Source organism: Argopecten irradians, chromosome 16 (genome assembly GCF_041381155.1).
Source record: "Argopecten irradians isolate NY chromosome 16, Ai_NY, whole genome shotgun sequence".
NCBI lineage: Eukaryota > Metazoa > Mollusca > Bivalvia > Pectinida > Pectinidae > Argopecten > Argopecten irradians.
Genome location: NC_091149.1, coordinates 15,842,191 through 15,869,611, shown reverse-complemented (window position 1 = coordinate 15,869,611; position 27,421 = coordinate 15,842,191). Strand labels below are relative to the sequence as shown.

At 34.3% G+C, this 27,421-nt stretch overlaps 1 protein-coding gene across 1 annotated transcript in view; it reads left to right on the top strand.

Annotated features, from left to right (window-relative positions):
- Positions 1-21,592, top strand: part of LOC138310332 (A disintegrin and metalloproteinase with thrombospondin motifs 6-like) — a 30,120-nt gene extending 8,528 nt beyond the window's left edge. Inside the window, exons 6-18 of the mRNA XM_069251500.1 lie at positions 2,877-2,970; positions 3,693-3,770; positions 4,608-4,759; positions 5,189-5,226; positions 6,160-6,265; positions 6,752-6,916; positions 7,957-8,101; positions 9,019-9,138; positions 9,598-9,649; positions 9,982-10,131; positions 10,306-10,575; positions 12,917-13,083; positions 14,089-21,592. Coding sequence (XP_069107601.1) covers positions 2,877-2,970; positions 3,693-3,770; positions 4,608-4,759; positions 5,189-5,226; positions 6,160-6,265; positions 6,752-6,916; positions 7,957-8,101; positions 9,019-9,138; positions 9,598-9,649; positions 9,982-10,131; positions 10,306-10,575; positions 12,917-13,083; positions 14,089-14,445 — 1,894 coding nt within the window. The 3' untranslated portion in view covers positions 14,446-21,592. The remainder of the gene's footprint in view (positions 1-2,876; positions 2,971-3,692; positions 3,771-4,607; positions 4,760-5,188; positions 5,227-6,159; positions 6,266-6,751; positions 6,917-7,956; positions 8,102-9,018; positions 9,139-9,597; positions 9,650-9,981; positions 10,132-10,305; positions 10,576-12,916; positions 13,084-14,088) is intronic.
- Positions 21,593-27,421: the final 5,829 nt, after the last annotated feature.

Genomic DNA, 27,421 nt, shown 5'->3' with positions numbered 1-27,421 from the left:
ATACCTACCCACAAGGGCAGATAACACTTCTACACGGCGACTCAATTTCGCGTTTTCACGCAAAATCATACTCCAAGACGATTTAATTTTGCAAACGATAATTCTTTGGCTCTAATTTCCTTTATTTGAAACATTTCCAGGACGATTATCTTCGTGGTTTTATTGCACATGAAATAGATTGGTGTAAAGTAACCATTTGTCATTTTACTGACTGTTTATACTTTATAATAACAACATCACGTGGCGAATGACGTCATTTTATACATTCTTAAAAAAGGTGAAATAATGAAATCTCAATATTTTCAAATTATGAAAAATAGCATTTTCGGTTAAAATTATTTGAATTAAACGAATTCAATATTTTTTAGAGTATTTTTCACTATTTCTATATTTCAACGCCTCAGAACATTTGATATTATAACAAATAGCCTATCATATTAACGTACAAATTATTCATAAAACTGATTGTTTAAGGCGATTTCATGTTTTTGCTGGCACTTCATAAAATAGTGATCATCTTTACGTATTGTCTTAGAGTCAAAGGGTGATACAAACATACATTTAAGTTTATCATTCCATCTATCTAATTAAGCAAATCTGTAGGATGGGGAGACTCATGCTTGTGTATGTTAATTCTAGATACCTACTCTATATGATGGCACGCACTAGAATATCCTTAAGGGAACGTACGGGTATTATTGCATTTTAAACGAATTTAGAATCGTTAAAGGGAAAACGTACTCAATAACATTTGTATAGTATCTATATGTGTTTGGGAGTGTTTTAGTCAGTTTAAATGTTTCTTGGCACAGGTTGTTATTTTTTGTAAAAGTAAGACTATGTAATTATCATACAATCTCATTGGCTTATCAATTGGCCGTTTGACTAGACAAAGCTGCATGGTGTCAAATATCTTCCGGGTTCTTGATATATTAGATTTTTATACCAACGCGTTTGAACCACATTTTTATATTCTTATGTTGAATAGGCTGATATAAATGTTCAACCAGACCACAATCTACAAATTTATTGTATCATAATGTGAAAACCTGGCTAATAAATACACAAACAAAATGGTTAAACGCACCCTCGAAAACCTAGTATCGGTTCGTTATTGACATAATTAGTTCGTAATACACAAATTACAGATATCTAATTGAAACCTTGGTGGGGAATGAATATTATGTAACGTTCTATGACTTCTGTTGTTTTCTCTTGACTAATCCCACTTCTGACACCATTTGTCGCGTTTCCAATAACCACAAATTCACTTAAAGTAATATTTACAATTTATTTACAACACTCAATGTACAGGATGACGAAACACAGTTGATACGAAATAAAACCTAAAATCATAACGTAACTACGTTGACGATCCCAACTATCCAATTAAGAAACAAATCTAAGCGGAATATCTCTAATTCCCAGCGAAATGATGAAAAATCCTAAGTCCCGCTCCCAGCGAAACACTATTATCCAAAAGCGCACTCAATTAGTCCCACTCCCAGGGTAAGCACTCTTGTAAATTCCTATGGAAAAAGCCCCGGTCCCAGGACCGCAGCCCTTTTTATACCCCTTCATTAATAAGCTCATGCATAAACATAACCTATATCTACAAAATACAAATATTGAATCTACCAGCATCTAAAATAAGGAATCTAAGTAAAGATTTAAGTAGATACCCTTCAACTAAATATAAGCTCAGCCGAGCATCTAAATTAGGGAATCTAAGTAAAGACTTCAGGAATTTCCCCTATACTAATTATACGCTCAAAGCATCCAAAATGAAGCTAAATATACTTTCCAAGCAAAGCTAAATAAAGACTCCAAGTGACCCCTAAAATAATTCTGTGAATTCCCCTAAACTAAATATATACAATGCCATCTCTCTGAGAATTAGGTCAACTGGGCCCTAAAAATACACACACACAGGTTGCCTAGAGTTCAGGCTCCTGTACACAGCCTCCCTATACACTAGTACCATTCCTAATTAGTTACGGCTACTTCACCAAGTGTTTAGGTTTCCCCCAGACCCAAACTGGACAGAACCGACCAATTTAACACCCTTTAATGAACATTTGACTCGGGTAATAAAATAATAATCTAGACACTAGGTAACTAATTTCTTGCTCTTACCACCAAATGAATGAACGTAACAATTACTTCGTTATATCCAAGATTATAAAAACGTGTTTAATATAGACTTTACATGTGTTTTACTGAATAGATATACCAGATATACTATAATTTGCAATAACAGTGACTTACAATGTATCTTCCCAGATTCAATGATTTGAGAAGCAATTTCATTGATGTAAGAATTTTAAATCTCAGAAATAATCAATTGACATGCCCTAATTTGTTTTGAAACTACATAAATATTTACCAATAAACAACTTAAAAACAGTCTCATGTAAAAACTTTTTTTATTTCAAATTATGAATAACTTAAATTTATCTATCGTTTACTGTCTGTGTGTAGAATGTAAACAGTTTCCAAATGTAAAGATAAAAAACCTTAAATCCGAAGAAAACACATTAAAGGACAATTTCAACTAAACAATTATTTCAAATACAAATCAAAGCGATAATGTAATGTTTATGTAGAAACGATTCCTTTCAAATTAGCAAGCAACAAGCACGATTAATCGAGATGGAGTCAATAAACATCTCCTGTATTGAAATTCTCAAATTCACTGTTTTACTATTTTTTAAGTTTTCACATACAAGTAATAAAATTGTTTTTATTATATCCATAAACAAAGTCTGTATGTACAGAAAAATGTATAAGGTAATCACGTCAATATCATATCTATACGTCTATCTACGTATACCTTAAACCTGACCAATTATGAAATCCTCATGTTAATTTTGTAGCTGGTTTGACGACAGCACAGCTCCCTCAGCATCTCAGAAAGATTTAGATGCCAAAGCATCGATCCGGCAGTTCTACGCCTTTGTCATCAATGCCGTAAGTATACCAACACTTAACAGTTCAATTGAAGCATGTACTGACCAAACCGATCTCATAACAATACTGCACGTGCTTAATTTGAGACAGAACTCCTTTAAATCTTTCTTGGTGTTTTTTGGGGGTCGTTTTTTTTGTTTGTTTTTATTTTAATTATTTTATTTATTTGTTTTACTTTTAATAAACATCCCAAATAGAATGCAGGACCCTTAAACTTATCTAAGAAGCCTATATATATAAAAAATACAAACATTACCTTAAAATATAACTTAACTGTTTAAAACAAATTGTATATAAGAAGAATTTTAAGTACTGCACATCACTCGCGTGAGATCTATTTTCGCGAATTTTGCGACAATGTAATTAAGTTCGCAGAAATTTCTCTCCTTGAAACAACATCTTCCTCCTACATTTCCATTTATTTTGAAATTCGCGATACTTAATCTTCACTAATATGCTTCGATATAGTAATAGCGAAAAGTAGCCTTGAAATAATGATGGTTTACAGTATAGTCTATATCTTCCTGATTATATGTTGATGTATTGTTGAATAACAAGTCTAAAATTCAATTGTACTATAATTCTACACAAGCTTTGGTGAAAAAGGATGTTATAATGGTCAAATAAGTTCTATATGGTTATGGGGAAGACAAACACGTATTTGATATTTTTGTTGAGTTATTATGTATATGAAATAATATTTTGTTTTATTTTTTTTTCAGATTGATGTTCGTTATAAAAACATAGTATCGTCTTCTTTTTCCCTAAGTATTGTTTTCGCTGGAATATACATATCAGACGTAAGTTCACCTTTTATTATTAATCTAATACAGTATGATGTGGAATATACAAAAGGCATTAGTCATGAAGTCATTTTATCATGCATTTTTATAGTAAAAATGAAAGTTTTTTTGTCGTAGGTTTGTTTAAAAATCAGCGTCAAGATTTGATTTATTTGTAGCAGTTTTGTTATTACGAGTGACATGCTTTCAGATAAATGACGCAATATCTCTAACGATTTAAACATGAATTAGAATTGACATTATTTAATTTTGCTCCTTTTATTAAGATGAAATTGCATAAAAAAGATATTTTATTTGATAATTATTATGAAACGAATTTGATTTGATAATTATTTGAAAATTAATTTTATTTGCTAAATACTCATTATGTCAAGACGATTTTACCAAAGAGGAATGTCACTCTTTAAAGATACTCCACCGCCGACAGAGCATGAATGATATTCATTATTTGAACAATATTTGGTGTTTAGTCGTGTATACATGTATATATGCCTAAATAACACAAAAATAATACAAAATAACTTGTTTCGCCTTTGATGCACGCGCAATCAGTACTTCATTCCATATAGAATATAGTGCCACGGATTTTTTTCGGGATGCAATTAATTAGTTTTTGTAATTTTAACTTGAAGTAAAATTAGAAGCTCAAACTTTTCAATGGCGGTAATGGTGTAAAGTATGTAACTTTTGTAACTGAAGAAAAATACTAAATCGTCTGCTCCTGTTTTTCTGTAAAATATCAGCGATGGAGCATCTTTAATAATCTAAATCTACTTGCAAATTATGAACGACACACTATAACATAGGACTCACTATCAATATTTGATATGTTAGAACATTGCGTCATCGTCTTGGACGGAAAATGAGAAGACAGTTATCGGTACCGGTTACGGCGTCAACATAAACAACGTCCTCACGAATTTCCGGAACTGGGAGCGTTCTACCTTAGGTCTTCCAGATCATGACCATGCCATGCTGTTCACTAAGTGAGTACCGATATCATTAACATACTATTATATAACTGGCCCGTTCAGCCATGTCATACGACCATGATATAAATATCGTAAAACACATGTGTTTTAACACTATTATGACGTCAAATATAGATTTCACGTCGTAATCTATATACGAGTCGCATGATTGTCTCCGTAGACGGAAACGTCACATTCGAGCCGGATTTCAACTGTTTTATATAGAGATGAAATTAAAAGTTTCACTTGTCTTTTTATTAATAAAAGTTTTCTGATATATAGAATCTTACACCCGTAACTATGTAATATGAAATTTATCAAACTCGTTTAAGAATATAATGAACATTTGCGATGAAATCTGACTGCGCTAAGTACAATTACAGTAAAGGAATTTGCAATTTAAGATTTGCCAGTGTTTATTTATATTGATATTATTTTTTCCAGATATGATTTCTTTGATGGAACTGATAATGGAGTTGCGGGTAAGTGGTGGAGAATAACAAATTAAACAAAGTCTGTCACATATTCAGTCTTTACATTTTACAGAGTTAGCTCCCTTGCGCGTAGGTTACTATTGTTACGTCATTATTTTGTGAGCGCAATTAACGTAGTTTTCTCCGAAAGTATGACGTTACGATCGGAAACACATGACATCACAACCAATACCTATCCGAAAGGGCAGATAACTCTGTAATATGCAAATATAGAATTCGAAAATACACAATAATTTTCATGATTTGAAATCTTAATTGCATTTTTAAGTGAAAAATTGTACAATGTATATATTCAAAGTATGTTTCTTGTCAATGTTGTTGATGAATTAGACCAAGTGCATGGAATTTTAACCTCATATGCACAACTTGGTGCCACAGTTTAGTTCATGAAGTTTATGGAACACAACAAGTGGTTTCATTACAGATTTTTTTTGGTCATATTTTATTTGTCTTTTTAAAGGTATCGTCAGAGTAATAGTTTATTGTTTTTGTACCCGCAAAATATTAAACGTATCCCGTTTGCTATTATTTTGGGTTTTATCACGAATTAAGCATGCAATGAAATATTGCGTTTTCTCTTAGTTGCGCAACGCCTTTGCGCTAATTCCTAATATAATTCGCTACATTTGCGCAATATTCATTCAATGCGAAACATCTGTGTAATCCAATGATATCAATGAACAATGTTGACATGCTTATACCAGAAGTGTCAAAACACTTTTAACGAAAATTAGTTTCACCTGTATTTGCCATGGTTGTAACATATAGATGCACTTTTCAGTTTCATAAATTTTTGTTTAATTCTTTTAATTTGTCCTTGATAAAGAGCTATCTTTTATATAGAGGTGTCCTTCATAGAGGGTTTTTCTGATATATATATGTATAGTAAAACTGAATATTATATAAAAATACTACATTCAGGTCTAGCCTATTTAGACGGTATCTGCTCATCGAACAAACAATCGGTGGTGGAGGATTTGTTTGATTTCGGGATGATGACTATAGCCGCGCACGAAGTGGGTCATAGGTGAATACATTTTGTATACATGTCAACATATAGTATATAAGATGCCAGGGCTGTAGGGTGTACACCCAAACCCAAGACTAACATAAACACATGCTAATATGCATTTGGCTTTTCCGGAATCGACTAAGTCCCTAATCTCTAAACACATGATATTATCTTCAACTTGTTGAAGTTGGTCAATACCAATTAGAAACAAACGTTGACACTATTGAATGATTTATATCCCTCATATTTCTCAGTTTATATATAAAAATAAGTAAAATTGCCTTTACACCAGATTTTGTACATTTCTTCATTATTTTCAATTTATTGACGTTAGTCATTACCAATTAGCACGTAAACACTAATGGATAGCGTGTATTCTTCAGATGCCTCAAAGTACGTAAAAATAACTAAGATTGCCTTTACACTAAATTGTGGACCTGATAAGAGAAGCTGCCAATTATATCATACAATCATTGTTATAACCAATTTCGTTCTTTTTAGTTTGAGTGCCGACCATGATGGTGTTGGAAACGCGTGTCCTTTTGAGGGTGGCTACATCATGGCAGCAACCAGCACTATTCAGACCGGAGATACGGCTACGAATCCATGGAAATTCTCTACTTGTAGTGTCAGCAGCTTCCAAAATCAAATAAATCTATTGAATTTGTAAGTACAAATGTAAAACAATGTTTTTGTATTCTAATGTTGATGTTACATGTCAGTCAAAGTTAATACATGTTTCCTGTCGGAAAGAAATTATCTATATCAATCACGGGTCCCACAGGGCCCTTACTTAGGTACATGTAATGTTATCGACACAAACCTAAATATGCTCCACCGCCGACAGAGCATATATTATATTCATCATTTGAACAATAATTGGAATTTAATCGTGCATGCATGTATCTAATTAACATAAAACATAATATAAAATAATTAATTTTGCCTTTGGTGCATGCGTAATCAGTACTTCATTCCACATAGGATGTAGTACCAAGGAATTTTTTTCGGGATGCAATTAATTAATTAAATTATAAAAAGCTCAAACTTTTCAATGGTTGTATTGTAAACTAAGTAACTTTTTCGTCTGCTCCTGTTTTGATAGAGAAAAGCTACCATTTGTCAGTGGTGGAGCATCTTTAAGTAAACATAGATTTAATTTAAAAATAAGTCAAAGATGCTCAATCGCCGACAGAGCATAAAACGATACTCATCATTTGAACAACAATTGATGTTAATTCATGTAAATGTATGTCTAATTAATACAAAAATAATATAAAATGAATTGTTTTCCGTGTAGTGGCTGCGCAATTATTACTTCATTCCATACAGGGTATATTGCCATGGACTTTTCTCGGGAATCAAATAATTATTTGTTATAGTTTTATAGTTTAAAATACGAAGTAGGAAACTAAAAGTTTTTAATGATGGTAATGGTTTAACATAAGTAACCTTTGTAACTGAAGAAACATACTAATTCGTCTGCTCTTGATTTTGATCGTAAAAAATTACAATATGTCAGCGGTGAAGCATCTTAAAGTAATACAAGGAATTGACTGACCTTTTTGACCTACGTCGGCTTTATTTGTTTCGAGAAATTGAAGCCAGTTCTAGACTTTGTACATTTCTTCAATGCTTTAAAATGGTTTCAGTATTCCACGCAGTCACGTTTAACCTTCCATATACATACTTAATGTTTATTTCAGTGCTGGACAAAACTGCTTAGCATCGTTAAGCACGAACTTTAACGCAACGGCCTTGACCCCGTATGACCAACAAATTCCGGGTCAAATCTATGACGCAGATGAACAATGTCGACGAATAGTGGGAGATAACTCGTATATGTGCAGGGTAAATACACCTAATAAAGTGACTTCAATTCTACTTTTATTAAGTCTGCCCATACTAAAATTACATAAAATATTTGTATTGAATGAAATTATACTTCGTTTTGTAAATAACATTTATGCACACTCCACATACAGAAATCAAAGAGTTAAATGAATTGAAAAAGGCCACCATAAGGTGACATATTTATTATAAAATTATATAAAACTCATATCAAAATAATTAAACAAATATTATGCAAACAAATTGAGACTATGCAAACAAATTGACACATAATTCAGTTTTATAGAATTATGTTAAAAGATTATGAAACATAACATAATCTAGAACATCTCAATATTGATATTAAGGTGGGGGTTCGATAGAACAGGGCCCAAAAATATGAAAAAATCTCAAAGAGGAACTAAAATAATAAAAAATTGGGCGGGTATACAAAGGGTGGGTTTTTGGCAATTTGTTGAGTTATTATCAATAAAATGTTGCACAAAATGTATGCCAATATGGCGCCCGTGAAAATTTTTTCTTAGATGAAGGGCTGATGGCTTAGCCAATCAGATTCTTTTACAAAAAGGTGACATCATACGGTACCCCAAATAAGGGACAGTCAAGCAAAGGGGAATAACTCCTACTTAAATTGTACACAATTACTTCTTTATGTGTCAGTACATAAAATTAGCTATAAAAAAAACAAAAAAAACAAAAAAAAAAAAAAAACAAACAAACAAACAGTTATTACATTATACTAAATCTTTCTGATTTACATGTACCTTTTCCCTTAGCAATACGAAATTTAAAAAAATTGTGACAATAATGCTTCAAAGTCAGAATCAATATCAATATTCTTCTCTAAGCTGATTTTGTTTTTGTGTTTTTGTTTACCATGTACCAAGATAGATGATATATAATTTTGAATTCCACAGGGGTTTTACTACCAGGATTACTCCAGTATATGTAGCAGGATGTACTGTTCCAAGGCGGATGGCACCAATTTCTGCTCCGAGCACGTCCCCGCTTACGGCACATCATGTGGGAATAAAAAGGTACAGATCTGATGATTTGAAGTTTGATATCCCAATGTACATCCCATCATCCTATTGACACCATAAATCATGTTCTATATAGGATCTAAAATATCGAGATTTATTAAAACTTCGAGATGAGTTCGAGACAGGAATTTAATAATTAAATACTGCAAAATTTCAGCGGAGGCAGATATTTTGTCCCGCTGTTCTCGAAATCCTGATGTCACGTTATTTTTCTGAGGTCATTTTATTGTTTCTGTCATGGCGTCACAATTGATTCCTTGCTCGGCACAGGCAATGGAAATTACTTCTGCTTATACAAATATTACCTGGTCGAAATCACTGGACATCAGGCGAATTATGTGATAAAATAATTATTTCGTTGTAAAACTATAGAAATATGATGTCGTTGAAATTAGAAGGAAAATCCCCCTGTTCTCTAAAATAATTTTAATTACACGGTGATTTGTTTTCCAGTGGTGTATGAGTGGAGCATGCGTATCCAACACTTCCGCTCCGAGCGTTTCTGGTAAGTAAGATGATATAACGACTACTTCCATCCACTAACTACATATGGTTACATCTAATTTGTAATATATTCTAATTTCCCCGGTGCGTATATTGTGCTTAAAAACATATTTCTTGAACTTAGTTATATTGAAACACTCGTATTTTATTCACATTTAGACGCCATCTTTAGTTTCATCAAGTCGTATTTTTTTATTTTCAATAAACATCCATCTATAATGTATGTATTGTAATATTAGGGTTATCTCCCTTTGTTTTATTGAATTCAGTATACAATTGTATAATCTTTACATACATGATAACTATAATCTAAATACTATTTATGTTTGACAGACACTTGTCCATTCGGAGATCAAGAGGGAATAGTATCTTCCGGTCACACATGCGCAAGCGTGGTTGCGCTCAATCAGTATAATTGTAACAGTACAGGATGGTACAGTTACTGCTGTAACACATGTGGCGCTCTCTACACCGGAGTTCCAGGTAAAAACTAAAAGTACATCTGTATATGTAATTGAACGCTTTGAAATACTTCTTGTAATTTTGAAACAATAGTTGAAAGACTATACGTGAATCTCAATGTCATGAAAAACACATTAGTGTAGGAAAAACAGAAATGCCAACAATAGGCGAACTTACGATATTGTTTTCATACAGGATGTGAGTATGGCGATAGAAGCTCGCAATGTAAAGCCGAAGACTGTCCGTTTTATAGCCAAGCAAATCTGGATATTTGCTGTAGTTCATGTGCTGTGACGACCATAACGCAGACAACAACCACCACCACTCCAAGAACCACTCCAAGAACCACTCCAACTACCGTAAAGGAAACCATCACTAGCACACCAATAAAAGACAGCACAACTACAACTGTATCCGATACCACTACATCTGTTTCTACAACACCACAATCAACTACAGTGTCAGGTTAGTAGTTCTTGAAACAACATAATACGACGATATGTTTCTCCCGTGATTTGATTAACACACATATCGCTATTACTTACTCTCACTTCGTTCTATAGATGATCTGATATCATCTGATTGAGGGGCATGTTCCGATGACCTTGTTATATTATCCAATCAAATTACTTTTCAGGTAGAATACATAGGATAGAATTATTCTCAGAGCTTGCAGATTGTTTTTAATACATGTTTGTAGCCGACTCGCCACGAACGTACAACTATTATACTATAAACATTACACCAAAAAGTAAAAGTAAAAAGGTGGCCAGAAATTTGCTGTCTGATCCTCTATGTGTTACGAAGTGAGATTAAGGAGATGTACTCTTTCTCATATTTAATTCAATTTCTTACATATAATTGTCTTTCTCATATTGAAACCGAATTCTCATAATAAATCCATTTTTTTATATTGAATCCACTTTCTTATTACATGTATCTTTATTCCACTCTCTTATATTGAATCCACTTCCCCATATAAAATCCGTTTTTTTCATATTGAATCAACATCCTCATATTTCTCTCTCTCTCTCTCTTTTTCTCTTTCTTCCCTCTTTTTCTCACCCCCTCTCCAAATTTAAGTGTTTGATGTATAGTTGATAATAGAAATGATGATTTTCTTTCCTTTGTGTATGAGTTAAGAGTGTGTGAAGGTATACAAGGGTGTGTAAGTGTGTGTGTGCATATGTTAGGGTGTGTATGTATGTATGTATGTGTGTGTGTCATATATGTATGTATATACCTTCGACACTATATAAGGCAGCTAAATGTTTAGCTTAATTTATGCATCTTAAACACACAGCAAGAGTACTAGTATTTTCGTATTTTTGGTACTTGAGTGTTTAGAGTTATCTCCCTTAATTGGCAATATTCGTTTGTTAGAGTTATTCCCCTTTGTAAATCGGGCGCCCCCCTTTTCACATAACTCGCACGCTGATTGGTCAATTACATGGTGGGATGCTGGAGCCCCACTTATCAGTCAGCCATATTGGATTTTGAAGAGAAGGGCTAAATTTTAAGACTTTTTATTCTGACTTTTTTCACAAAAATTACCCACCCTCTTCCTCCCATATTTAAGCTGAGTTCAATTTTTGTGTTTTAAAGGGCGCTTTTTGGTAACCCCACATTGGCCCCCTTTTTCAATATGTATATTTTTGAAATTTGTACCATGTATTTTTGATTATATTGTTTTTTGTGTTAAATATACATATTAATAAATTCTAAGTCAGCCTACTTTAGGTTGGCCATTTTCATTCATATTCATCGTTGTGTTATTCTTGCGACAGTGTGTAGATGCATAAATGTACCTGTGCATGTACGCTTTGTAAGTATGCTTGTATATGTATCTACATGTATGTATGCATGTAAGTATGTATGTTTATAAGGAAATATGTAACTACTATACATATGATTTACAATGTATGTGTGTATGTATAAATCTATGTAATAGGTGTATGAATGTATGTATGTACTTCATATGATTGCAATTAATAGACATGTATAATGTATATGGTATGTCGGAGTGAATGTGTATATCTTGTATTATGTTATGTACTATAAAATGTCTTGAAAAATAAAAAAAAAATATAAAAAACATCCTCATATTTAATCCATGTTCTCATATTGAATACACTTTGACATATTTAATACACTTTCTCTGATTTAGTTCACTTTGTCATAATGAATCCGCTTTCTTATATTTAATTCACTTTCTTATATTCAATTCAATTTCTAATTTTGAATCCACTTTCTCATATTGGATACGCTTTCTCATAAATAATCTGCCTTTTCATATTGAATGCACTGGTTCATAGGAAATCCGATTTCTTATATAAGATCCACTTTCTTATATCGAATCAGCTTTCTTACATTTGTATAAGAAGTATACAATGGTGCTATTGTATAAACATAAAATTCTATTTACCCCTACTAATACATCATAGAGCTCAGAGGTATATCATAGCTGTAAACGTGAAACGTGCTGCTGTTCAATTATTTGGGAAATTTAACATTCCTTATTGTTTTTCCTTTATATGACAAACATTTCCAAACCTGGTGTGAGCTAATAATTTGTTTCTATTGTTTTGGTTCGGCACTAAATTGTTCATGTCCATTAAGGATATATCTTGTTAATATAACGTTAACAGCTCCAATAAGCAGATTTTGTAACTTGTTTAGTCAAAATGAGCTTCAAATGCAATCATTTTATAAGGGGGAACTCAGTAAATATCCTCGACTGCGTTTTAGGTCGGCTCTTATTTAAAAAATCCGTCAACTTTGATGATGTCGGTGATTTTGTTTTCAGACGAACTCGTGAAGATGTTGATAATTGGCGCGGCAGTAGGAGTGGCAGGCTTACTGATTATAATACACATCGCTGTCTGTATATGTCTCATCTATACGAAGAAACAGACGAATAGTCCACATAATGGTTCAGTATCCCCAGTTGTTGATAATCCAACTTACGTACCGGTAAGTACAATGTACATTTTCTCCTCTCCTGTTACGAAATTGTCGCCAAACTCTAGTACCCACTGTGGTGGTATGTCTCCGAGATCAAAGACTTTGCAAAGAAGGGAGGAGTGTAGCGGGCTTGGATTGCGTCGATCATTGATGACCAAGTACATGTAGCTCAGTGGTAAAACATTTGGCTAGTGTTAGGAGGTCCCGGGTTGGAATCCCGGTCTGGTCGCTAAATATTTCCCCTCCTCTCACCAAATTGTAAGCAATGTAGACACACACAATTTTGACGTGCCTGCAAATGCTGTTCCGTCCATTCTTTATGAAATTACTTAAAACAATGCTCAAACGCTATAAAATATTTATCAAATATAGTTTTGCAATTGTAATGGTAAAGCAATTGTCATGTGGTTTCTGTAAATGTATTATAATTACTGTGAACGAGTTTTTTTCGTGGCTTTTACATTTTGTTATTTCAGTTCCATATCAATTTAATGGATGAAAACACTGAATTGAAATATATTTTAATGTTATCGGAGTAATTAACATTTAGCGGAGATAAACATTAGCGAATTAACCTTATTCGCGAAAGTAAATCCCACGCGAAAGTAAGTTCGTTTTAAGAACTTTTCTGACTGTTATATGTTGAGAAAACAATAGACCTGCACAAGTATGCCATATTGTTTTCAATTTACTCAAAACCTAACAAGTTCAGAGCACTAAATATGTAAAATTATGAATAGCCTGGTTGATTTGGGTGAGAGAAGTGAAATACCAAAAGTGTATTTAAGTATAGGTTTCAAATGTAAAGAATCAGGACAAGTCGTTGATGCAGTGGTTTTTTAACAAAAATAATTCAAGATAGTTGTTTTATGAAATGTAATTTTTCTGAACATATAGGTAAACTTGTTCTGCTGATCTAGCCTTACGTAAACACTTCCTTATGACAAATGGATATTTTTCATTGTTACATTGTCGGTGTAGCATTACGCATCCTAATTTGTTATTTATTTTCAGGATATGTATAACGGCAAGTTCCCGTCACGATCAGCAGCCCCGACACCTGTCATCATCAGCAGCCCATGCTTATCTGAACAGAGCCCCATGGCATCACCCCAGGTCCGAAATGGACGTGCGCAGTTACCTGCACTGTTTCCATCCAATCATCTCTCACCTCCGGCACAGAAATGGTACCCTGTTCTTGGCGTATATACAAACCACGCCTTACATGTCGAAAATGAAGCCAACCCTACAGTACTTAATGGGTGTAACGTTCCCTCGACACGCACTCGAAACGAAAAACGAAAACGAAAAACCAAACGCAAACGAACGAAAACTAAAAACGAAGAACGAAGAACGAAAAACGAAAGGTAAAAATCGCCGAAACCGGAATTAAACGTGATCATAGCAATCGATCCGCACAACGGTTTTATAGTGATCCGGATTAGTGTATATATAGTTACAGCTAAATATCAAAGAAACACAATTTAACAAAGCATGACAATTTATTGACTCGTGCCCTATCCGGGCCTCGAACTCGATCTACGACACCCAATCGCCTAGCCAAACAGAGCGGCGCCTTCTACCACTGCGCCACATCCAACACATTCGTACATATTCAAACACATTTTGTGAAGGAATATGGTATCCAAATAACGCTGAATGTTATAATTACAGTACATATTTCAAATTATTCAGAATAGAATTAATGAGGCATATAGACAAGAGGTTATTTACAATGTTTTTTACTGTAATACAACACATGGTATACTGTACAAACATTCAATTGATAATTTTTGTTATAATTTTATTTTACAAATTAACCTATTGTACATGTTGTGATTTAAATGAACTTACTTGATGATGAATATCACTTTCTATTATAATGTCCATTTTATGATGTTTTACGCCAAAAGTATATTAAGAAATAGTAATACAGAAGACCAAGTGTGTTGTTTTTTTAAGTTAAATTGTTAAGTGTTAACAACGTTAAAGAATTACAAGGATTTACAAGTAACAACACCAAGGACTTCGATGATCACACTTATAAATCCTTGATTTATCTATCTTGCTTTTAAGAAAAGTGACAAAGATGAGACATTTGCTGAAAATTTAATATCCATGGTATATGTATCAGTCTCTTTTGTAATATAAATAGTGTATTTGAGAAAAGTGACAAAGATGAGACATTTGCTGAAAATTTAATATCCATGGTATATGTATCAGTCTCTTTTGTAATATAAATAGTGTATTTGAGAAAAGTGACAAAGATGAGACATTTGCTGAAAATTTAAAATCCATGGTATATGTATCAGTCTCTTTTGTAATATAAATAGTGTATTTGACATGTTGTATCTTGCACTTATGGACCGTGAACGGTATAAAATGAATTAAAATAACTCACCTTTTAGAAGCTCGTCGGACCATGATCGAGACTGGGCTATTATATATGTTAATTAATTAGTGTCACCTGATCACACCTAGCGGCTACGGCTGCAAATAACACGTGTCTTACCTGAGTTACGGTCCAGATGTTACCTGTCTCACTGTACCGTAACGGGTAGTGGGTATTTCTACGAGTATAAATTAAATTTAGATCGTGATATATTATTAGTTTCAATTGACCGGATCGTATTTTAATGTAATGGAGTATCTTAGAATTCATAAGTAGATATATACGTCCTTGATATACAATCCAAGTAAAATATGTCCGTAAATTAATTTAATGTTACCGAAAATAGTTCATGAAATATAGAGATATCGTATTTGTTTTACATTTGTACTAGTGTAAATGTGATATTGATAAACACGTATTTTTAGGAAAAGATGACATATACCTACAGCTCGATCGGTTAAGCTTCAGACTACAGCTACATGTTAGTACATGTACATGTACAAATTAAATGTACAGTAACTTCAGTAAATTATTAGAAATCCTGCACCCTGTTACATATTCTATATAATTAAAGTTTCAAATGTTTTGGAACATACAGTGAAATAGGTCTAGTGCTACACCGGCAGTTGACTCCATTTTAAGTTTTTGCTTGCGCATGCGCAACTAACAATTCCCAATCAAAACAAAAAAAGTACATCCGGTTGACGAAACGCAAACGCACGCAAACGAACGAAAACGAATCCGAAAGCGCAAACGCAAACGAAAAACAATAAACGAAAGAAAAAGCAAACGAAACTAAACGAAAGGAACGCAAACGAAACCCAAACCCATAAAAAACACCGCCAGCCTTACACGGACTTTGACACAAGATATTCACATTGATTTTAGGATGGATTGATTTAGAAGTTTGGTGCAAAATCAGATGTCCTGACATTGTGGATTGAATAATGGAATTGTTGTGCCAATCACAAAATATAACACAATGTTGATGTGTCAAGACAAATATGTTTTATTTTTATTTAATTTGATTTTTTTTTTTTTTTTTTTTTTTTTTGGGGGGGGGGGATCGGGGAGACAAAAACAGAATGAGTCTCACAACGTTAACTCCAATGTTTTTGGGACAAAAGTAGAGTGATGGTCACAAAGTTCGTCATAACTACGTCTAGTCATATTTTTATTTAACCTATTTAACTCGTATAAAATTGTTTTATATTTACCAAATAAGAATATTCATACTAAGTATTTTATGATATAAATATGATTGTATTGAATGAATGTGTAAAAGTGACAATAATTGTATAATATAACGAGAAAGATGTTGTATGAAAGCAGCTGGCCGGTGTGGCTTGTACATAGTGTTAATATGCAATCTGTTACTTGGCTGACGGAGCATGCTTCTTTGGATCAGTCGGTACAGTAGTGTTTTTAGTGTAGTAATTTCTATTTTCCCCTCTTGTTCTATGCCGTCTTTGCATATTACAGAGTTAGCTCCCTTGCGAGTAGGTATCCATTGTTACGTCATTATTTTGTGAGCGCAATTCACGTCGTTTTCTCTGGAAAGTATGACGTTACGCTCGCAAACACATGACGCAACAATCAATACCCACCCGAAAGGGCAGATAACTCTGTAATATGCAAATACAGAATACATTGGTTATGATAATAAACATGACTTATAATGTGTTGATATCACATAATGATATGCAAGTCAAAGTCATATACTGTCTCAAATCTAATTTTGTTTTAATACTATGCATCTCTGCTGGTCGGAGATGCATTTGCCTGATTATATCATTACTACAATATTGTTTATTATGACTTGTTTTAATAAGAAATCCATTATTACAAATGTATTCCATTTTGCTTGTTCACAATTTATAGATGGTAAAGGAAAAAAATGAAATATTAGGTACAGAGTAAGAGAAAGTAACCTGATTATTTTTTTCTTCAACTATGTGAAGTAGAAGAAATAACTCTCACGTGTCAAAACGTTGGTGTTTCCGTTCCAAATATACACAAAATAAATTTGTTATTCGTGAAAGGTTATTCCGAAAAAAAATGAATAATTGACTGTATTTATAATACCTCGGATTGCAAAGTAGAAGAGCGTAACTGGTGGATATTGATATTAGGATAAAAGTTTAAATTTATACTGTAAGACAAGTAGTATCTGGATAGAGCTCGAGCACAAATCAATTATTATGCTAGGTTTATACTATGTTTCCGGCGGCCACGGCAGCCCCGTTTCAGGCCACCGTGGACAAAACGTGGTGACCGAGAGACAACGTGAGACAACGCAGAAGGACGTGATAGATAAACGTGAGCGATCGTGATTACCGTGGATGCCGTGCCAGATTTTTAAACTGTCAAAAAATTTGCCACGGCAGTCACGGTACAGATGGTGAACGCCACAGGACGTAATAAAACGGGATTGACGTAATAAAACGTAACAGTGCGTACGATGCCGTAACAGAACTTCAAGACGGTCCGTGGTGGAACGGGCATCAAGCACGTTCCCCAGAATCTCACGGTGATTTCAAGTTTTATGACGTTCTGTTGCGTTTTTTCTACGTTTGATCACGGTTGATGCAGATTGGCTGCACGTTTCGTGCCGTTTTGTCCAGGTTTGTCAAGGTTTTTACGGCAAGCAAAGGTGGATGAAAACCGTTTTGATGCGTTCTGACAAGGCATCTTACGGCTTGTTGCGGTTGAAAGTCCGACGTGATACGGCTTGTTACGTCTTATTACGGTCTTACGTTGCAAGCAAAATATGATAAGGGTATCATTGCCTGGCCTGCTACATATTTGCTACTTCATTGAATTATTTGTATTAATAAATAGGAATAGTCATTATCAAACACATTCAAACCCTCGAATTACACCAAAGCTATTATTGCAAAAGGCAGATTAAATGAGTACAGAAAAAAATATTTGCGTAGAAACACTTGGCTATAATAATTATATATTTATACCAAATATGCTTTTAACAAATTTTGTAATTAAAACGTGTTTGAAATGACATTTTCGGCAATAAATATTGTTTCAGTTGCTCCAAAAAGCCCGGCATCAGACTTTCATCCTAGTAAGCCTTGGCGGACCGTGAAAAACGTATTGGAGTCCGATCAAAACGTGTAAAACGTAGCAGACCTCATCAGATCGTAACAGGCCTAGAGAGAACGTAGTGGTATCCTTGATAGACCGAGCTAAAGCCGTAGTGTTCCTTTAACCTCCGGGAACAGCACTTTCCCCTTTATCCACGGTACACCACGTAAACCGTAAAAGACCGTGGCAGAACTTCACAAGACCTAACTCAACTTGAATACAGTTGCAAAAATAGCCAAAATTCCACGGCGCACCACGTTTCGGGCAAACGGGGATACCGTGGTCGCCGGGAACATAGTGTAAACCTAGCATTACGGACATACTTGTGTATGAATACACTATTATCATTAAAATAAAAACGATGACACGAAATATTGAATACGCCAAAATGAAGTGGCGCACAATACTTTTGCGCATGATGGGTTGATTTTATGAGATACTTTTCATGATACAGTAACTTTTGTTTTCGGAAATCTGTCCATGTTTTTCTGAAAGAAGACGTGTTATATTGGTGCTCTTTACAAAAATGAATAAATATGCCAAAAATAATACAAACAGTTAATAGGGTTTTTTTTGTAAATATAACGTACAATACAAAACATTGAATATAGAATTTACTTATTATTCTTTTTCTTTCTTTTTTTTGCAATTTCCGAATTACAGTGTAACATATATCATCTGGAAGCCTGATTGTGATTTAACTCACAGATATTAAGAGATGTTATTTGATTTGTTATAAATTTTATGTTGTATGTGCCGGTCACATTAAACTGTGTGTATTTATTGAATAAAATGTTACAGATAAATGAGATTTTTTTATTTTTGACATCTTAACGTCACAATGTAATGTGATGTTTTATCTTTTGGCTTCAAAGTTTAGAAAACTCTCAACAAAAATTCTACCAATCAATCAATGTACTATGTTGTAATTATTTTTATAATATAACTGTCATGTAAACGAACTTGACATGGATATCGTAAGACACACGTGTTATAACTAAATATGGGCCGCGGTGGCCGAGTGGTTAAGATCTCCCGACATATCAACACAAGCCCACCACCTCTGGCATGCGGGTTTGAATCCCATGTGGGGCATTTGCCAGGTACTGACCGCTTGTCGATGGTTTCTCTCCGCGTACTCCGGCTTCCCTCCACCAACAAACATGGCAGTCCTTACATGACCCTGGCAGTTAGTAGGACGTTAATAATAAAACCAAACAAATATAACAATATTGTGACGTCACATGCAATAATGACATCATGATCTAAAAGTGACGACGCGCGATTGTCTCGGTAGACGGAAACGTTAAATCCGAGTATGATTTCGCCACTGTAATATCTACAAATATAATATATTTTCATATCGATCAATTTTGAGAATATTTCAATATTTTTTTCATATAAGCTAAAGACAGCAAAACAAAACTACCGCTAAAATAGGCAGGTTTACAGTAAGCTGCATATTTTAATAGCGTTTATCAAATAACAGATAAACGTGTTTAATGCCAGCGAATGCTTTATTTACAGTTTATAGGTAACAATAAGGATGTGATAAATGAAGGTACTAGGTATCTTTAATAGGCCGAAATACCAATCGAGCGCGCCCCACTTAGAATGATAATGGGTATCTTTAATAGGGTGAGATACCAATCGAGCGCGCCCCTCCTTTATTGGATTATAACTTCCGGTTAGCCATTCGTCAAGGCACACAATTTATCAAACCCACCCTCCCTCCCTAATTTTGAACTTTCATGCTGCCATGATGTCTTGTATATTTCAGAGGTCTTGAATGTCAGGAAACACTGTTTGTTTAGAAAACCGGATCAAGCACAGAAGTGGGATACAGGTACATGGTCTATTTCTGCACGGTATACATTCTTACGGACTCAAAAGAATATCATTGTGCACTTGTCCATGGTGAAAATCCCAGGCTGGACACGCGTGTGAGATATGTGAACTGTCGATACAGCCTCCTGTGTTTTTGGTTCTTAATGGAACATTTTGAGTCTTAACAGTGTTAATATGATTAGGATGGTCACATTCCAGGTTTGATTTAAACCAAGTTTTATTATTTTTCGATATTATGCTACTATATCAGAAACAAATAATTCTGTGTGATTGTCTTATTGATTGGACATTGTCCAATGTTATACCTGTTGGATTCCTTTCCACAACAAATAGCAAGCTCTTAATTGGACTATTGGAATGTTCCACTAATTTGTTTGCTTTAATTTGGGGAAATTTTATGGGAAACATTTACATGATTATTAAGCCTTTCATGGCCATTTATATATGTTATGTCGCTGTTGTTATTAAGGGAGGGGGTGGAGCCCAGAGGGAGACAGAGAGGGACATGGGCTCATCCGGCTAAGTACTCGTACCAGCTTTGCTTTACAGCAGGCTGGTGGTTATCAGGCATAAAGAATGGGGTTTCTGTCGTTACCGCAGGCCCCCCTCCCTCCGTGGTACCTTGGAGGGAGGTGTCCACCTTGTTATATTTGACCGAGGTGGGCTGGTGGTGATAATGGGTTTTAGTAAACGGATGGGGGTCTCATTGTCCAGTTCGCCCTCAGAAATTTTAACCTAGGGGAACCGGTCTCTCGTGGTACCGTGGGAGACACTGGTATGCTCGGTTCTTTGGCTACCAGTTCTCCTTCTGGGCTCTTATCATACTGCGGCCATTCTTCCATAATACCTTTTGATGTAGTTGATGTAAATAAATTCAAAATTAACAGAATTATATTTGTTGGGTGTATTGTGCATGCAGTCTGTGTATTAAAAACCATCTTATAGCGGGTACTATATTTCTACTACAGATAAAGTAGATAGTTTATGAAATAAACATCAAAATATGTCATGAACATACCGCGGGTATACTATGTAAAATGATTTCAACTGGTCATTGTTACTGGACAGAATGGCTGAGATTGTCGTACTAGTCGTATCAGTTTGGTGTTTGGATTGGTTACACAGGTTATCATAACATGAGTTGTCGCAGTTCAATTATTGTGGTCACTGACTCCCCCCCCCTCCCCGCTTTAATTTCGTGAAATAATGATTTGTTTGCTTGATTATTTTAACGTCCTATTACCAGCCAGAGTAATGTAAGGACGGCCTCCCATGTATGCAGTGTGTAGTGTGTGAAGTGCGACGTGCGTGTTTAGGGAGACTGTGGTATGTTCGTGTTGTGTCCTCTTGTATAGTGGAACTGTTGCCCTTTTTATAGTGCTATATTACTGAAGCATGCCACGGAAGACACCAAGCAACACACCCCACCCGGTCACATTAAACTGACAACGGCCGAAAGAGTCGTCCCACTCCCTGTTTGCTGAGCGCTAAGCAGGAGCAGAAACTACCACTTTTATAGACTTTGGTGTGTCTCGGCCAGGGGACAGAACCCAGATCCTTCCTCACAGGGGCGATCGCTCAACTCAATGCCAAATGTAAAGCGGTTTCAATGGAGGCATTAGGAAAGATAAAGTCAGTTAGGAAGAAGAGAAAAGATAAGATCCTAAATTTAATCGCCTTTTACGATCATGCAATAGGGGCAGCAGGTACAATTCTAACGCCCTACCTGCAGTACCGAATATTCTTTTATCCTTTTTCTCTGTCCGTACGCTTTTATATACAAGGAAATACGCCTTTCTAAGTTGGAAAAAACCACTGGTTTCTACCAAGGGAGTTAGTGAAGTGATGTTTGTCTTAGCAATCACAACACAAAGTGATACGTGCAGGCATGGCCCATTAACGTTACCCTGGATCAAGGGAGGGTGGAGACAAAGTGAACGCTGGCAGACAGAGGATACCTCAGAGGATACATGCTGAAATGGACGATAAGGTCTAGACATGAAATAAAAACACAAAAATAATTTATTGTCGATGGAACAAAGATATTACTGTTATTTGGGATAAGACTCAGCAAAGCTTCTTTAACACAAAGTAACAGGAGAACCAGTTCGCACCGTTTGATGGAAATTCACACTGTTTTTAAACTATTTCATAATAATGTGTATGTTATCTATAAGGTTTTATTTGTTCCAATACAGGCAAATTTATCCTGAAACTATGTCAAATGCCTATCAGGATCAAAACATGAATTCCAATTCCTTGGCACAGATATATAATATAAGCATTCTTAGCTCTGGTCTGTTGGCCTAACTGTTTCCGTATGTGGAACGACTGACACTGAAATGTAAACAGTTGGATCAGTAAGGCGAAAACAACAGCGTTGAAGCATTAAGTCTGGATACAGCCAGGAGAAGAGAGTTCCTTTAAAATTGTACTTGGTTGTGATTGCGAAATATCTTATCCGACAGACAATATAACAGACCATTTCGTTTTTTGTTTAACGTGTGAGGAATAGCTTATACTTGTTTATGGTGCAATAGTAACAATGACATTTTGGCTACGATTGATAATATCTTCAAGATATGATAAGCTTGGTGCAATTTTTACCGTTAATTATTTTCATTTTTGGAATTAATTTTGGAATTGCCAAAACTATCAATATCTTAGATTTTAGTCGTTAATGACATTCCTTTATAATATACCTTTCCTAAATAGTTACTTTTGTGAAAATAATTCCTTATTTTAAATGTAGTTACTTTGATAACACCTTTCATGAAACACTTAATAGAGTACTAATTTAAGCAGAATAGCTGGTGTAAATACTATTATCTAAATGACACAGAGGTCAGTATTAAAGACTAGAATATCTAAACAATTGATTGCTGAAAATCGTTGAATACATCTTTGATATTCCCGACACAGATTGTATTTATTCTTGGAAATTAAGATACTAATTCAATTGGAAAAATGGCAGAACTTAATTCATTGTGCGAGTTTCTGATTTTCTCTCTTTTTGTTCATTTTTGTATTTTGTGACGATTACAGGACAGATTTAGTTGAATGCATTACATTAACATACTTCTTCAGTCTCTCAACGATGTCAACTACCTTGGATTCGCTTTAGTATTGGTCTCCATGCGATATCGTAATCTACTTTCTTCATAGTGTTGTCGTACTTAGGCGTACATGTAATATTTAACTTATGAAATAAGCAAGAGCTATATGTTTCCCAGTTGTGTATCAACATATGCTACTCAATTAATTTGGTAATTTAATTAAGCAATATAAAGCCTAGTTATATAGGCCTAGCCTCTTGCCTAATCCTTTTGATTTATTCAATAAAATTGGCGGAAATGAAAATAAAGCCTAGTTCAGTATCCCTTACCGGATAATACCAAAACAAAATTGGACAAAAACAAAGTTATACTTATCAGTCTTATGAGTTTGAAAGTTCGGGTATTAATTGCATTACTTATTTTCTATTCTACAGCATGTGTGTACAAGCAAATTTACAATGAATATATGAGATCGGAAAATAATATGAACACTTATATCAATTCCTTTATTAGATAGTTTTATTACTGTACAGTAATCACTATCACTATCCTAACAAGACGCTCTCTAATTTTATTATTTTAAGATTTTCAATAATAAAAAGCCAAATCTTGCTTTAAATAAAATAAGAACCGTTATTTTCTAAAATAATCACCCTCTTGAGTAAGTTAGGAAGTATTCATTGAATGATTATAAAGGCACTTATATAGTTTATCATTAAATACTGATCGACCTAATGAGCGCCCCCATCCCTATAAGCGCCCCCTTCCATTTTTTTGAAGTCTCAATACCACTTCCTTTCGAATTAAATTTAGTCTGAAAATAACAAAAAACAATGATTTCCCTGTCGCAGTTCGTTCGCGCGTTGATTTAGTCTTATGTCACTCTGTACAATACTGTTCTGAAAGGGTAGTAGAAATTTTGTTCTATTAAGCGGCTCTCACTTTACTTCAAATATATAAACGCCTTGAGCGTTTGATGGATCAAATAGGTAAGTGTACACTTATAAATAATTTTCTCTTACGAAGAATATAAGATATCTTCTCGTCAAAAAATTCTTCAAATTAATAAGATACATGTCATTATCAATTTTGAACAAGTGACAGTTATGAAGTATTCAAACAATGATCGTAAAGCCATTTATACGGTTCATTATTAGATAAATGTACACTTGTGTGGCCGTCGTTAACGTCAATGATGAGAGTCAGAGAAGACTTTCTCATTGATCTGGATGTTCCCTGGCTGCTATCAAACAGTAAAACGTAAGTTGTTTATCAAATGATATGGCTCTTAATCGTCTCTGTTGGTATGTTGCGCCAAACAATTTTGACGTACCCATTCCTGTGCTAAGCAGACTCCAAACCAAATTAGCCACCGTTACTGGAGTTTCTTCAGCATTCAATCTGGCAGATTATTTTCAATTTTTCATTTAGTATGTTTTCTCAACAGTTTATTAATAGCTTACCACTTAGTGTGATGCTTGAACAAATTATCAAATCATAAAATTTAAGTTAGAGATGGAAACATTGGAATTTTATGAATTATTCAATTGAAATGGCTACCCTATATCAGTACACACTTTTAACGGTGGACTGCTGATGTCTTGGTAAAGACGGGCAGCCAGGTTAGGGAATTGACATCCAGAGGTCGGGGTATCTACGAAAATCTAAGTACTAATGTTTGTTATGGCCTAAAATGTCCATCCTATGATATCTTTATTCAGGTTAAAATGGTGTGCAGAATAGCGGAACAAATAACAATATTGTCTCATTTGCTAAACTAAAAACGATGATAATATTTCTATTGTAAATGTCAACAACGAACCTCTCACGTTTTTGTCATTTTGACGATGAGATGAAGTTTGTCCATTTGAAAAATATTATCTTCTGAGTATCCTCCTTCTTCTTCTTATTCTGATGGCTAAGACAGGCATTATCATTCTGGTACTTTAACTCTGTAGTAAGGACATTTCTGATACATCGATCTATTTCCGTTTAATTTTCCAGTACCATTTAAATCCTGCCGGTGAATGTCGAACATTATTACATCTCCAAAGTCGCGACAATGTCATTTGTTTCAAAATTATTTGAAGAGTTCGTTCTCTAATAAAAAAAAAATGTTCTGAAACCAACGTAGAAAGTATTTCCCTTTGTAGCAATCCCAAATCAAAGTAGATAGTGGCCAATTAGGTAGCGTCCATCTTGACCTGGAATAACGTCCATCTCTAACGATCTTATTGTGTAGCCTCACAATAATATTGTGTTCCCTCACAATAAGAATGTGTTCCCTCACAATAATATTGTGTGGCCTCACAATAATAGTATTTACACCAGCTATTCTGCTTGAATTAATACTCTATTAAGTGTTTCATGAAAGGTGTTATCAAAGTAACGACATATAAAAAAAGGAATTATTTTCACAAAAGTAACTATTTAGGAAAGGTATATATAAAGGAATGTCATAAAAGACTAAAATCTGAGATATTGATAGTTTGGACAATTCCAAAAATATGGAATAATTAACGGTAAAAATTGCACCAAGCTTATCATATCTTGAAGATATCATCAATCGTAACCAAAATGTCATTGTTACTATTGCACCATAAACATGTATGAGCTATTCCTCAAACGTTAAACAAAAAACGAAATGGTCTGTTATATTGTCTGTCGGATAAGATATTTCGCAATCACAACCTACTAAGAACAATTTTAAAGGAACTCTCTTCTCCTGGCTATATCCAGACTTAATGCTTCAACGCTGTTGTTTTCTTCTTACTGATCCAACTGTTTACATTTCAGTGTAAGCCGGTCCACATACGAAAACAGTTAGGTCACAAGACCAGAGCTAAGAATGCTTATATTCTATATCTGTGCCAAGGAATTGGAATTCATGTTTTGATCCTGATAGGCATTTGACATAGTTTCAGGATAAATTTGCCTGTATTCGAACAAATAAAACCTTATAGATAAAATACACATTATTATGAAATAGTTTAGAAAACAGTGTGAATTTCCATCAAACGGTGCAAACTGGTTCTACTGTTACTTTGTGTTAAAGAAGCGTTGCCGAGTCTTATCCCAAATAACAGTAATATCTTTGTTCCATCGACAATAAAAAATTGTTGGGTTTTTTTTTATTTCCTGTCAAGACCTAATTCTCCATTTCAGCAAGTATCGTCTGAGGTACCCTGTATCTGCCAGCGTTCACTTTGTCTCCACCCTCCCTTGATCCGGGGTAATGTTAATGGGTCATGCCTGCACGTATCAATTTGTGTTGTAATTGCTATAGAAAAACATCACTTCACTAACTCCCTTGATAGCAAACGGTGGCTTTTTTTCAAACTTAGAAAAGCGTATTTCCTTTTAACGAACTTGCCTTTTGAGCATTGCACTTTGTATATAGTAGCGTTTGGATAGAAAAAAGGGAAGAAAGAATCTCATTATTATTTGGCTTTATTTGGCTCCTGATATGAGATGTTTTTTAAAATATGCTGCATACTGCAAATATTATTATATTAGCAGTAGTTTTATTTGGATGTCTTTAACTTATATGAACGAATATTGAAATATTCTTAAAATTGATCGATATGAACATATATTGTAATTAAAAATTTATATTTGTAAATTTTACAGTGGCGAAATCACACTCGGATTTGACGTTTCCGTCTACCGGAGCTAATCGTACGACATCACATTTAGACCATGACGTCATTAGTAAATGCGACGTCACAATATTGTTATTACAAGTGTGTCTAACAATATTCATGTCAAGACCGTTTGACATGGCTTACATGGCAGTAATGTGATAGAATTACAACATACTTTCATTAATGGATTGATTGATTGGAAGCGTTTGTGATGAGAATTCTGTAAACTATGTTGCTAAAAGTTAAACATAAAATATCACATTATATTGTGATGTTAAAATGTCAAAAAGAAAAAAAAAATCCCA